General features: G+C 40.6%; 1 protein-coding gene across 1 annotated transcript in view; it reads right to left on the bottom strand.

Annotated features, from left to right (window-relative positions):
* The window catches only part of smpd3 (sphingomyelin phosphodiesterase 3), a 58,143-nt gene extending 47,501 nt beyond the window's left edge, over positions 1-10,642 (bottom strand). The window contains exon 1 of the mRNA XM_069899509.1: positions 9,305-10,642. Coding sequence (XP_069755610.1) covers positions 9,305-10,642 — 1,338 coding nt within the window. The remainder of the gene's footprint in view (positions 1-9,304) is intronic.
* Positions 10,643-14,572: the final 3,930 nt, after the last annotated feature.

The raw sequence follows: 14,572 nt of genomic DNA, 5'->3' as shown, positions 1-14,572 counted from the left end.
AAGAAGCCCGCTGTGGAGAGAGGAGCCCACTACCTCAGGTCGGTAGAAAAAGAACTACAACAATGGCTCACAGAGCCGAGTAAAAGTGCGCAACCGCGCATGCGCGAGGAGTCGCGCATGCGCGATGCGCATGAAAAAAAACACACCGACGGGAGGGGGGACCAGCTGGCGAGTCGATCTCCACAGCCGGCAACGACAGCTGCAGAACACCTGCAGCAAGAAGAGAACACAGAAGACAATAGAAACAAGAAAGAAGAGGAGGAAAGGGCATCAAAGAAACAACAGATGGCCAACCCAGAGGAAGAAGAAGAGGAAGAATACAGTGAAATAGATAAAGGGAAAGGCAAGGTAAAGGATATACTTGCTCTTGTTAGAGGATACATGGAGTCATTTAAAGAATGGCAAACACAGCAATTCAATGATTTAAGAAGAAGAATAAACAACACAGAAAAGAAAATAAATAAAATGGATATGACCTTAACAGAAATGGGGAAAAAAATGGACAAGATGGAAGAACGGGCAATAGCAGCAGAAATGGAGGTAGAAGACTTAAAAAAGAAATTGGAGGAATCTAATAAAAAAAACTAAAGAGACACAAGAATTACTAGCCCAAAAAATAGATATAATGGAAAATTATAACAGAAGAAATAACATAAAGATAGTGGGCCTTAAGGAAGATGAAGAAGGCAAGAATATGAGGGAGTTTATAAAAGAATGGATCCCTAAGGCCCTAGGATGTCCAGAACTACAGCAAGAAATGGAAATAGAAAGGGCACATAGAGCATTGGCCCCTAAACCACAACCACAACAAAAACCAAGATCTATTGTAGTAAAATTCCTAAGATATACTACAAGAGAAAAGGTACTGGAGAAGACAATGGAAAAAGTAAGAGAGGGCAACAAACCACTGGAGTACAAAGGGCAAAAAATCTTCATTTATCCAGATATAAGTTTTGAACTCCTAAAGAAGAGAAAAGAGTTCAATACAGCAAAGGCGATTTTATGGAAGAAAGGATATAAATTTACACTGAAGCATCCTGCGGTATTGAAAATATTTATGCCAGGACAACAAAACAGACTGTTCTCGGATCCAGAAGAAGCACGAAAATTTGCAGAACAATTACAAAAATAGACTGAGGGATGAAGACGGGTAATGAGGGTAAAAATGACCACGATTGATATGTATGCGGGTAAAGAGGTATAAGAGTGAATAGAGACAATGGGCATACGTGAAAGTATCTGTAATTAGAGGAAAACATAGATAGTATAGACAAGAATTAATAAGGGAAGGTAATGGAATAGAGAGAATAAGGAGGGAATTAAAAGAGTGACCTTTGTGACATATGAAAAGTGAAATCTTTTCTGGGGGGGGCTGGGTGGGGGAAAAGAGCGGTCACTGCAAAATCAGTTGACACTTGCGAGTGGATTTGCAAATCCAAATGGAGAGGGGAGATGTGGTTGTCCGACAAGGGATAAAGGACAACTCAGGAGGGGAAGGGGAGATTGGGGATAAAGAAGATAGAAATAGGAGAATAAGGAAAATGTTGGATGTTGTAGGAATGTTGTCTGGTAAAGAGTTGAAAATAAGAAAACAGAAATGGAAAAGGAGGAAAGGTAATGATGGAAAAACGGAAAGAGAAGATAAACAAAATATAAAATGGCTACGCTAAACTATATGACTTTAAATATTAATGGAATACATAACCAAATTAAAAGGAAGAAACTACTAAATTTACTGAAAAAGGAAAAAATAGATATAGCATTTGTCCAAGAAACACACTTAACTGAATTGGAGCACAAGAAATTAAAGAGAGATTGGGTAGGACATGTAACAGCAGCATCATATAATTCAAAAGCAAGAGGAGTGGCTATATTAATTAGCAAAAATGTGCCATTTAAAATAGAAGAGGAAATAATAGATCCAGCAGGGAGATATGTTATGATAAAATGTCAGATATATTCGGAGCTTTGGAATCTACTTAATATATATTCACCTAACGAAGAAGATCAAAAGTTTATGCAAGATATCTTTTTGAAGGTAGCTAATACGCAAGGGAACATACTAATAGGAGGGGATTTCAATCTGAATTTGGATCCAAATATGGATAAAACGGGGGAAAAAAATTAACAGGAAGAACAAAGTAACCAAATTTATAATTAAATCAATGCAAGAAATGAAACTTGTGGACATATGGAGGAAACAAAACCCAAAAGAAAAGGAATACTCATACTACTCGACTAGACATAAAACATACTCAAGAATAGACCTATTTTTGTCATCAGCTAGTATGCAGAATAGAGTAAGAAAAACAGAATATAAAGCGAGAATGCTATCGGACCATTCACCCTTAATACTGACAGTAAAGCTAGAGGACATCCCTCCAAGAATGTATAGATGGAGATTAAACCCCATGCTACTTAAAAGACAGGATTTTAGAGAATTTATTGAAAAACAATTAAAAATGTACTTTGGAGTAAATACGGAATCAGTGGAAGATGGGACGCAATGAAAGCATTCATTAGAGGACAAATAATAAGTTATGCAACCAAGATGAAGAAGGACTATAATCAGGAAACAGAGCAGTTGGAAAGGGAAATAATAATCATAGAAAAAAAATTAGCAATAAAGGAAGATACAACCAAAAGAAGAGAATTGGCGGATCAAAAAATAAAATATGAAACATTACAAACATATAAGGTGGAGAAGAATATAATGAAGACAAAACAGAAATATTATGAACTAGGTGAAAAAACACACAAAATCTCAGCATGGCAGCTTAAGACAGAGCAAACTAAGAAAATGGTATTGGCAACAAGGAAAAAAGACAAACAAATTACATATAATCCAAAAGAAATTAAGGAAAACTTCAGAGAATTCTATGAACAATTTTACCGAACTGAAAACGAAGGGAAAGAAGGGAAAATAGATGAATTTTTGACTAAAATTGAACTACCAAAACTACAAATAGAAGAACAAAATAAATTAACAGAACCATTTGGAACAGTAGAAATACAAGAGATAATAAAAAAATTACCAAATAATAAGACACCAGGAGAGGATGGACTCCCAATAGAATTCTACAAAACATTTAAAGATCTAATAATACCGCCCCTCCTGGATGTAATCAACCAGATTGATGAGACACAAAACTTACCAGATTCATGTAAAACAGCAATAATTACAGTGATACTAAAACAAGGGAAAGATCCACTCTCACCAGCGTCATATAGACCAATATCTCTGCTAAACACAGATTATAAGATAATAGCTAAACTATTAGCAAACAGATTAGCAGAACAGGTACCGAAAATGGTAAATTTAGACCAAACTGGATTTATCAAAAAAAGACGCACAACAGACAATATTTATAAATTTATTAACTTAATTCATGCAGTAGAAGGAAATAAAGCACCTGCAGTAGCAGTTGCTTTAGACGCAGAGAAGGCCTTCGACAGAGTAGAATGGAATTACTTGTTCAAAGTATTGCAAAAATTCAGTTTACCAGAGAAGTATATTAATTGGATTAAAGCATTATATAAGGGACCGTTAGCGAAAGTGACAGTAAATGGACATGTATCAAAGCAATTTAACTTAAGCAGGTCAACGCGGCAGGGATGCCCACTATCACCATTATTGTTTGCGCTAGCTATAGAACCACTAGCAGAATCGATAAGAATAGATAATAATATAAAAGGAATAAAAATAAAAGACAGGGAATATAAAATCAGTCTATTTGCGGATGATGTGATAGTGAACTATCAATAAAAGAACTATATAAGAAATTGAAGGAATATGGAGAAGTGTCGGGATACAAGATAAACGTAAATAAAAGTGAAGCAATGCCTATGAATAACGCGGATTTCTCAAAATTTAAGGAGGAATCCCCATTCAGATGGCAAATGCAGGCAATAAGATACCTAGGTGTGCAAATAAACAAAAATCTAGGCCAATTATATAAACTCAATTACAATCCACTAATGAAAAAATTACAGGACGATTTAGAGCATTGGAAAGAGCTACCACTAACACTGATAGGAAGGATAAACTGTATTAAAATGAACATTTTTCCAAGGATACTATACTTATTTCAGGCATTGCCAATACAACTGACAGAAAAATTCTTCAAAGAGTTAAAGAAAATAATAAGGAAATTTTTATGGAGAGGGGGGAAACCGAGGATAGCACTAGATAAATTAACAGAATGGTATAAACAAGGAGGTTTACAATTGCCAAACTTCAAAAATTATTATAGAGCCGCACAATTAAGGTACCTATCAGATTTTTATCAAACAAGGGAAAAACCAGACTGGACGAGACTAGAATTAGATAAAATAGGGGAAAAGATACCTGAACACATATTATATAAATGGGACGAAAAATTGGTACAACATAGAAGTTCTCCAGTATTACATCATCTCCTCAATATATGGAAGAAGATTCATGTAGAAAGAAATAAAACAAATTATCAAATACCAAAACTAATATTGACGCAAAATAAGCTACTCCCTTTTACAATAGACAACCTTTCCTTTAGAAAATGGGAAAAAAAAGGGATTAAAAGAATAGAAAATTGTTTTTCAGGAAGTAGATTCTTATCCTTTGAACAAATGAGAGATAAGTACAATATAACTGGAGATACAGCGCTGGCATATTACCAACTGAGATCCTACTTGAAAGATAAATTAGGAAGCAATTTGAGTTTACCAGAGGGAAGTAACCTTGAATATGTGATTACAGATACAATGTTAATCAAAAGATTTATAACAAATATGTATATTAAACTGCAAGAAAAGGAGAATGAGGAAACAAATGGTAAAACTAAACAAAAATGGGAACAAGATTTAAATATAAAGATAAAAAAGGAAACATGGGAGAAATTATGTTCTGGAACGATGAGAAATACAATAAAAACGAGGCTGCGTATGATACAATATAATTGGTTACACAGACTATACATTACACCGCAAAAGTTAAATAAATGGGACCCAACAGTATCTGATAGATGTTTTCGATGTAAAAAAGAAAGGGGAACAACAATTCATGCAATCTGGACATGTGAGAGAGTAGAAAAATTTTGGGATGATCTCAATCAGATATTAAATAAAATAACAGAAAACAATATACCAAAGAATCCAGAGATCTTTCTCCTAAGTAACATAAAAAATAAAGAATTTGGAATTGACTTGGAAGATGCACAAAAAAGATTTGTTAAGATAGCCCTAGCCGTAGCAAAAAAATGTATTATGTCAACCTGGAAATTGGAAGATAATTTGAAAATACAACAATGGTATATAGAAATGAATAAATGTATTCCATTAGAAAAAATAACATATAGTTTAAGAAATAATATTGAAATATTCGAACAAGTATGGGAGCCTTACATTAAATACAATAGCGAAAACCTACCGGGGACAAACATTACCTAAGTTGATGGAAGGAGAAGGAAAGAAAAGAATGGACTCTGTAGAATTTCTGGTGTATTTTTGTTGAATGACAACATTGTCTGACTGAATTAATGCAACCTAGATTGTATACCTAAAATGGATGAGAGGGGGGGGTGGGGGGGTGGCTTGGGAGGAGGGAGGGGGGGGAGAAAAAGTCACTGTAAATGTGTGAAAAAGAAAAAGTGTATATCATGGCGAAAAATAAAAAATTTATTTAAAAAAAAAGTTGGGTGAGCCCCAGTATGTGTGTGTATTCCCAGGGTAAGGGGAAGCACCCAACTTTGCATTGTTGTATAATAAATGTTCTTTGTTCCCAAAAAAAAAAAAATCAAGGTTACCTAGTAATATCCTTCATTCCAAAATCCATATTGGCCAAATCCAAATTATTTTCTTTATCTCAGTAGTTCACATCTAATTAAATACTCCAAGAAAATCCCTAATCCATCCATTAAACAAAGCCAATTCTAATTACATGGGTTAGCTAGGTTTGGAAGTGGATATTAGATAAGCCACTTGCGAGTAAAATTCATTCTCAATAAATCCCTGCAATTTCACTTCTATAGCTTTTACTATTTATTTGCACATCCCTTAGAATCCCTAGGTCTATCCTGTCAGTCCCTGTGTGTTAAACTTTTCTGTTTAACTCAATGATTTTATTATTACTCATCTCATGCAACCAATTTAGTAATAACATTATAATATTTTTGCCTCTTATAAACATCAGTGTACTGTTTCTGTTTCCCATCTAGCAACTGGGCGGGATGGTTAGTGTAACGCTGTTACAGTGCTAGTAGCCGGGGTTCGAATCCGACACTGACTGTAAGGAGTTTGTAGGTTTTCCCCTTGTCTGCGTGGGTTTCCTTCGGGTGCTCTGGTTTCCTCCCACCCTTCAAAAATGTTGAAGGTCAATTGTATATAATTGGGTGGCATGGGGTCTTGGGCTGAAAGGGCCTGTATGTCTAATTTTATTAAATAAACATTTATAGTATTTTCTATCCCAGACCAAGATGGATATTAAGAAAGTGGAGTTGACTGGAATGTCTGCAGATTTCTGGCATCTTAACATGATGGATGATGACAGGATATTTTGTTTGTGTGAAAGTCCACTACTAGTGGTCACTGTTTAAAATTAAGAGGTCTTCTAATGCTAATGAAGTGAATTATTTTCTCTCAGTGAGAATTTGAAACTCTCTTCCTTAAAGGACAATGAAAGCAAGGACAGATGTAGATCATAAAACAGAAATCCACAGCACATGACAAACTGTGTGTATTTTGATTTTGAATAGTCTTCAGCATCCACTGATAGATCCTGGCCAGAATAGTGTTACATGGAAATAAGTAGAACATTAGATTAATGGATTGCTCTGGGAGCTGGCAGAGAGTCAGTGGGCTAAAAGGCCTTCTTCCATGTTGCAATAAAAGCAAAAGGTAATAGATTACCAGGAATGGTGCAAAATGCAGAACTGAGATTAAAATGTAATTAGTCATAGTTTTATGAAGTGGGGTAGCAGACTTGATGGACAGAGTGGTCTCTTCTTACTCCTAGTTTGTTGCTGTATGCTGTTCATCATGTTCATTCCCTGGGAGGGCGATTTGATATTTAAAAAGTTTCTTTTCACCAACATATTTGTAAATGTCAACACATAGGTTCAGACTTTCCTACCCTTTTCAATAAAACTGAGGCAGCCCTCTGTTCTTGGTCTAAGTGGCTGGACAGAAATAGATAATAAAGATGTAAAACACGTCCAAACCATTTTGAAGCGCTGCTAATATGTTGTCAAGTAGCAGGGATGAGAAATGTGTCATAAACAAACTGGTTAAGTGCACTGACATTTTTTCGACTGCTCAGATGACGTGATCTATGGCATGTAGCAAATTAGAATTTTGTCTTGTGATTTCCCAGGACAGGAATGGCGTTTTTGCTGTTCACACTTGACCACTCTTAACTGCGACAGTGAACACGTTCACACTTGCAAGGAGCCATTCCTGGGGATAGGATTGTTCTACTTTCTACCGGTGACATCAGGACACATCAAGCAATGGTGGACCTGCCCTAAATCCTGATCAGTTTATTATGATCTTGATTTTGAACAAAATTAATCATGCATAATTATAACCTAATTAAGCTTTACAGGACAGTGTGAGCCCTTCAGCCCCTGTTGTTGTGCCGATCTCTCTCTATAAACCTTTATGACAACATGGGAAAGTGCTAGCAATAAATAGAAATCGCAGACAATTTTTAAACAGTGTGGGAAAGTTGGTAGCATTATTGCACACAATATATAAATACCGTGGGAAGAAACGATGGTGGACCTGCCCTCCCAGAATGCTGTGTGGCAGAGAAAAGGCTGTATGCACGGCTACATGTATGGAGCTCTCCTGGAGGGGGTTTCTCTGCCGCATGGCATTCTGGGAAGTTAGATCTGCCATCACTTTTTACCCATGGTCTTTATAAATTGTACACTATACCGCTACTAACTTTCCCACGCTGTTTAAAATTTGTCCACTTTTACTATTTATTTTCTCTCTCTCTCTTTCTCTCTCTCTCTCTCTCTCTCTCCCTCTCTCTCTCTCTCCCCCCCACCCCCCACCCCACTGTCACTTTCCCATGGCAAAGTTTTAATTTTAATCTTCCTTCACATTCCTGCACTCATGCAAAAAACTTGGGTCATTTCTAGCCCAGAATGCAATTGCCCATTCTACACTTGCCTGATTGCAATTCTGGCGTCTGCAGGCACCAGGGATTGTATTGGGGATCGAGGCCGTCTATCCCCAGCATGAGATGGCATCATCTAACGCTGGCATTGAGAAAATTTTCCTTTCACACTTGACCCTTTTTAGGCTGATTGGGTGTTAATTTCTGGGACCACTTCCAAGTGTGACTGCTGACAATGCTCCCCATCCACTCATCAAGAAGCTCTGGTGTGTTACTTAATTCTTGCACATATAATAGCATGTCCAGCTCATTTGCTTGTTTCATTTGGGAGTTTCCCGATGTGTCAGTTTCTTATTATGGGTTCACTCACTCATTCCCTCATAAATATTGTATCACTTAGTCTCTCCCTACTAAGGGTATCGCCTCTCGCTTTCCAGTCCCTGCATGTAATCTTGCTCAATCCATCTATCCCAAAGGCAGAATCACAAAACCACTTCTTTACAAGCATAGTGTCACCCAGTCTCTCCTTCCCGAAGGTAGCATCATCCAGTCTCTCTCTCTCTCTTCCGAGGGTAGTGTCGCCCAGTCTCTCCCCCTCCCGAGGGTTGCATCATCCAGTCTCCCTCTCTCTCTTCTGAGGGTAGAGTTGCCCAGTCTCTCCCTCCTGAGTGTCACCCACTCTTTCCCTCCCCAGAGTACTCACCCTATCTTTCCCTCCCGAGGGATGGAACAGTTGGCTTAGTGGTTAGCGTAATGCCTTTAAAGTGCAAGCGATCGGGACCAGGGTTTGAATCTTGGTGTTTTAAGGCGTATGTATGTTCTCCCCGTGTCTGCATGGGTTTTCCCCAGGGGCTCCAGTTTCCTTTCATTGTTCAAGAAGTTAATTGAATGTAATAGAGGGCCGCATGGTCTCATAGGCCGAAATGGCCTGCTGTTTGTCTAAATTTAAATTTGAAAAAAATATTGAGATTTGTGTCACCCAGTCTCCCCCTTCCAAGTGTAGTGTCACCCAATCTCCCCCTCCTGAATGTAATGTCACCTAGTCTCTCCCTCCCAAGTGTAGTGTCATACCCTTCTGACTGTGGCCTCGCGGTCACCTCCGCTGCTCGAGGGCATTCTCCATTATTGTCTCCTGCCAATCCTCGTTTAATGTGCCCCTTTTGCTCGTCCAGAATATGGATGTTTTCAGCGCTGGGCACGTACCTTTACAAAAAGGGCTCCTTTGGCTGCCAACGAGTCACCTCCTTTCCCATTGGGATAGCACTGAAACTCAGCGTCTATAATCGGGTAGCGGCTTGCAAAAAAGAGGCCACTGTTTAAAAATTTGAAGCTGCAACAGCTTTGCCAGGCATAGCTCCCTACGTCGTGCAACGTGTACTGAAAATAAGGGTTCAGCTGAGCTTTCAACCTCTCTGCTGCTCGCTTGTCGAAGACCTCCTGAAGGCAGAGAAAGTCCAGGTTGGCAGGGAAGAAAGCCGACACCTCGTGGTCAAACATCTTGCCCTGGTGCCTCTTTTTCTTCAGAGAGGACTTCTTCATGATGGAGGCTTTGTGGACAAACTTGTTGTTGGGGCCAGCGCCGCTGTCCACTGTCCCATCGGCAATCCTGAACTTGATCAGGGATTCCCTGGAAGCAGTGTTGCTGTCGAGGCTGCTCCTGTCTCCTTCCTTCTGCCTGTGGTTCAAGGCCTGGTCATTTTGGACCTCAGCTTCTGCCTCTCCTTGCTGCACTGTGGGCTCAGTTATGGTGACCTGCACGCTGCACACATCCACCTCCTTGCCAGGCATGGAAGCCACCTCCTCACTACAGATGCGGACGATGCATGATTTGCTGTCTCTGTCGCTCTGCTCCCAACCCAGCTTGGAGTCCTTGCCGTCCTCGCTGCAGTTTCCAATGAAGTTGTCCCCTCTGTAATCCATGGAGGAGGTTCGCTTGATGCTTGCGCTGTTGGCCCGGTTGTTCTCGCTGGAGTGAGGGCAGGCCAGGCTGCTCCAGCTCGCTGCACTAACAGATGTATTGGTCGGGGAGTCGATGTAGATCTTAATCTGAGGCCGGCTGGCACCATTCCTGATTCTTCTGCCCACCTCGCAGGACCTCAGCTGAGTGTTGGAGAGATTGTTGAAACGGGCCAAAGAGTCGGGCAGGAGGCAGACATTGGCCGTGGCGAAGCAGAAGCTCTTGCCACCCACGGCCTTCCAGCTGCCCGGCCCTGCTGCCCCGCTAGTCTCAGAGCCCTCTTCAAACTTTGAGTAGACGTAGTACCTGCGGGCAGACTGGAGAGGGGCCCAGATCAGAAAACCAAGCAATGCGAAGGGCAAGGAGACAAGCAACAGTGCCAGGCAGATGGGAGTGATAATGGTGAGGCAGAGTGCCCTCAGGTAGCATGGATCATCTCCCCTTTGATGTTTCTCATAGGTGGTGGGCAGGAAGAACATTAACAGCCGGTCAGCAAACCAGTAGCAGGGAAATATGAGTCCCCAGGCCAGGGAGTGAAGGGTCTGTAGGAGGGAGTTTGGAAAGGCCGACGTGTACAAAACCATGGCAACTGAATGATGGCCTCAGTCTATAAGCTCCTACATCATGCCAGACCCATCGCTATATTCATGAAGTCAATGGACAGCTCAGATGATTCTGGGGTTGATCATCTGCGAGACAACTTCACCATTTTGTTTTCAAGGGTAAATGGAGAAGGGGGAGTGGCTGCACCTCAGATTCCTTCCGGGTCTGGTCTCTGCTGATCCATCCAAAGTCCATGGGAATTACTTCAGCTTCCAACCTCATTCCTCGGAGTAACAACAAGGCAGCACCTATTGGATAAGTAGAAAGGAAAATTATCATCAAGAGCTCAGACAAGGCCGGGCTTTGCCCTAAGCTGTGCGCAGTGGGCTCAGTGGTTGTTTTCACTTTGTTTATTGTAATACTTACAATAACCATTGTGCAGGGGTACAAGAATGAAGAAGGTAGAAAATAGATCCAGGAGTCGGCCATCCAGCCTGCCCTGCCATTCAGTGTGGTCATGACTGATCTAATGATGGGCTCATCTCCACCTTACTGCCTTTTCCCCATATCCCTTAATTCCCTTATGATGCAAAAATCTATCCAACCTCATCTTAAATATATTTACTGAAGTCGCCTCCACTGGTTCAATGGGCAGCGAATGCTATAGATTCTCCACCCTCTGAGAAAATCAGCTCCTCCTCATCACCGTCCTAAATTTACTACCCTGAATCTTGACGTTACGCCCCCTAGTTCTGGTCTTCCCTACCAAAGTAAACAACTTCCCAAGCTTTATCTTATCTATGCCTTTCATAATTTTATAAGTTCCCTCTCGATCTTCTAAATTCCAACAAGTTCAGTCCCAGATGATTCAGTTTCCCCTGATAAGCTAACCCATTCATCCCTGGAATCAACCTGATGAACCTCCTCTGCACCGCCTCCAAAGTCAGCACATCCCTGCTCATGTAAGGAGACCAGAACTGCACACAGTGTACTCCAGGTGCAGTCTCACCAGTACTACTTTGTGCAGTTGCTCTTACATTAAATCTTTCTAGCAATGAAGGCCAACAATTCCATTTGCCTTCTTAATAACCTGCTGCACCTGTAAACCAACCTTTTCTGATTCATGCACAAGCACTTCCAATCCTTCTGTACATCAGCACGATGCAATTGTGGCCATTTAAATAATAATCTGATCTTCCATTTTCCCTTCTAAAGTGGATAATCTCACATTTACCAACATTGTTCTCCATCTGCCAGACCCTTGCCCACTCACTTAACCTATCTACATCTCTCTGTAGGCTCTCAGTATCCTCTGCACAATTTGCTTTTCCATTCAATTTAATGTCATCAACAAACTTACATACCTACACTACACTCTGTCCCCTCTTCCAGATTGTTTAGGTATATCATGAACAATACACATAAGAGTTGCTGCAACAGTTTACATGGATGCAGTCCCAGAATTCAGACTTATTGTAAGCTGCATTTGTGCAGCCCCTTCCACACACTCCTGAGTTGAGGGAGCTCACTCTCAGCGATGCTCTGAGAGACAAAGTTCACAATCAATAACTCACTGAGACATGAGAGGTTCACCTTCAGCAACCCTCTCGGACATGAGAGGTTGTCTAAGAAAAATCAGATGAGGTAAAGAAGATTCACAATCAATAGCTATCCAATACATGAGTATCAATAACTGCCAAGGCATGAATGATTTTCTATTGGCAACTGTGCAAGAGACAAATCTTAACGACCCTCTGAGACACATGGAGTTCACCATCAATGACTTGAAACTCAAGGAGTTCACTATCAATAACCACAAGGGGTTCACCATCAATGACCTGAAACTCAAGGAGTTCATTATCAATAACCACAAGGGGTTCACGATCAATGACTTGAAACTCAAGGAGTTCACTATCAATAACCTCAAGGGGTTCACCATCAATGACCTGAAACTCAAGGAGTTCACTATCAATAACCACAAGGGATTTACCATCAATGACCTGAAACTCAAGGAGTTCACTATCAATTACCACAAGGGGTTCACCATCAATGACTTGAAACTTAAGGAGTTCACTATCAATAACCACAAGGGGTTCACCATCAATGACTTGAAACTCAAGGAGTTCACTATCAATAACCACAAGGGATTTACCATCAATGACCTGAAACTCAAGGAGTTCACTATCAATTACCACAAGGGGTTCACCATCAATGACTTGAAACTTAAGGAGTTCACTATCAATAACCACAAGGGGTTCACCATCAATGACTTGAAACTCAAGGAGTTCACTATCAATGACCTGAAACTCAAGGGGTTCATCATCAATTACCACAAGGGGTTCACCATTAATGACCCTCTAAAACACAAAGGGATCACTATTAGGAATCTCTGAAACACAAGGGAGGCACAAGAGATTCATTGTCAACAGTCCACTGAGACTCTTGAACAATTCATTGTCAATAACCTCTTGGGCCATGAGGGGTACACTATCAACAATTCTAACATAGAAGGTTATTTTCATTGGTGCCATGCAGGCACAATGTTCCCTGTCAATGACGCTCCCTATCAGTGAAACGCAATGTTCCATTTCATCAACGATGTGAAGCTAGAGACCCAGTATTAACACCCAGCTCATTCACAAACAACTTTCTATCAGTAACTACCCAGGACACAAGATGACACTAATGATCCCAGACACGAGAGCTGCACAATCAATAACTTTCAGAATCACGAGATGTCTGTTGGCTGTCAAACAACTGAAATACGAGGTTCATAATCAACAATTGCTTGAGACACCAGAAGTTCACACAAACAGCTGGGCTGAAACATGAAAGCTCCAGAATCCGCAATTGTCAGAAACCCAAATCTTACACTGCCTAATAACCACCAGAGAGAGAAGGGTGAAACATAAAAATCTGCAGACCCTGAGATTGTAATAAAAACACACCGAAACACTGGAGGAACTCAGCTGGTTTTGCAGCGTACATAGGAGATAAAGATATATTACCAATGTTTCAGGTCTGAGCCCTTCTTCAAGGAATAAGGAAAGTGCAAGGACTGATGATTGGCTGGGGAGAGGAGTCCAGACCAACAAAAGGTGTTAATTGGATATGAAAAGAGGAGAGGTGAGAATTGCTTTTGGCTCTGCGAAAGGAGACAGAGGGAAAAGGGGAAAATCAACAGGGGGAAGGGGGGGTTTAATTTAATGGAAACCAGAGCAGTGGATGTTAATTCCATCTTGTTGGAGGGGGCCCAGAAATCAATTCTCACCTCTTCTCATATCCAATTAACATATTTTGTTGGTCTGGACTCCTCCCCCCAGCCAATTTTCAGTCTCTTTATTCTGACACCTTCCTGATCTTTGCTTATTCCTTGAAGAAAGGCTCAGGCCCGAAATTTTGGTTACATCTCTTTACCTCCTGTGGACGCTGCGAGACCGGCTGAGATCCTCCAGCATTTCTGTGTGCTTTTATCTGAGAGAGCAGAGTGCCATCCCTACAACTACTCAAGTCCAACAAGAAGTCTGGTGGTAAAGTGAAGCACCACACAAAGAAAGCGCTGGAGGATCTCAGTGGGTCAGGCAGCGTCCAGGGGACAACAGTTGATATTTCGGGCAGAAAACCAGCTCACTTACTCATTATAACAGGACCACATTATTGGTGTGTTGCACTGTGACATCACTGGTGTGCCACGTTGTAATTTAGTATTGTTTCATGAGAGTTCAACACTATAATGTGGCAAAATTATGTGAATGATCACTGTGATATAATGAAATACGATTGCATCATGTTGCAAGTTTCCCTCATGCAATCCCATCTTAATCTGGCACAATAGGATCAAAGAGTGATACCTCAAATGTTCTGGGTGGCTCAGCTAGTAGAGCTGCTGTCTTAGAGACCTGGGCTCAGACCTGACTGTGTGGAGTCTGCTGGTTCTCCCTATGACCTCATTCCCCAGTGACCATATGGGT

Source organism: Narcine bancroftii, chromosome 10, assembly GCF_036971445.1.
Source record: "Narcine bancroftii isolate sNarBan1 chromosome 10, sNarBan1.hap1, whole genome shotgun sequence".
Classification (NCBI taxonomy): domain Eukaryota; kingdom Metazoa; phylum Chordata; class Chondrichthyes; order Torpediniformes; family Narcinidae; genus Narcine; species Narcine bancroftii.
This window is presented reverse-complemented; position numbering and strand designations above follow the sequence as displayed.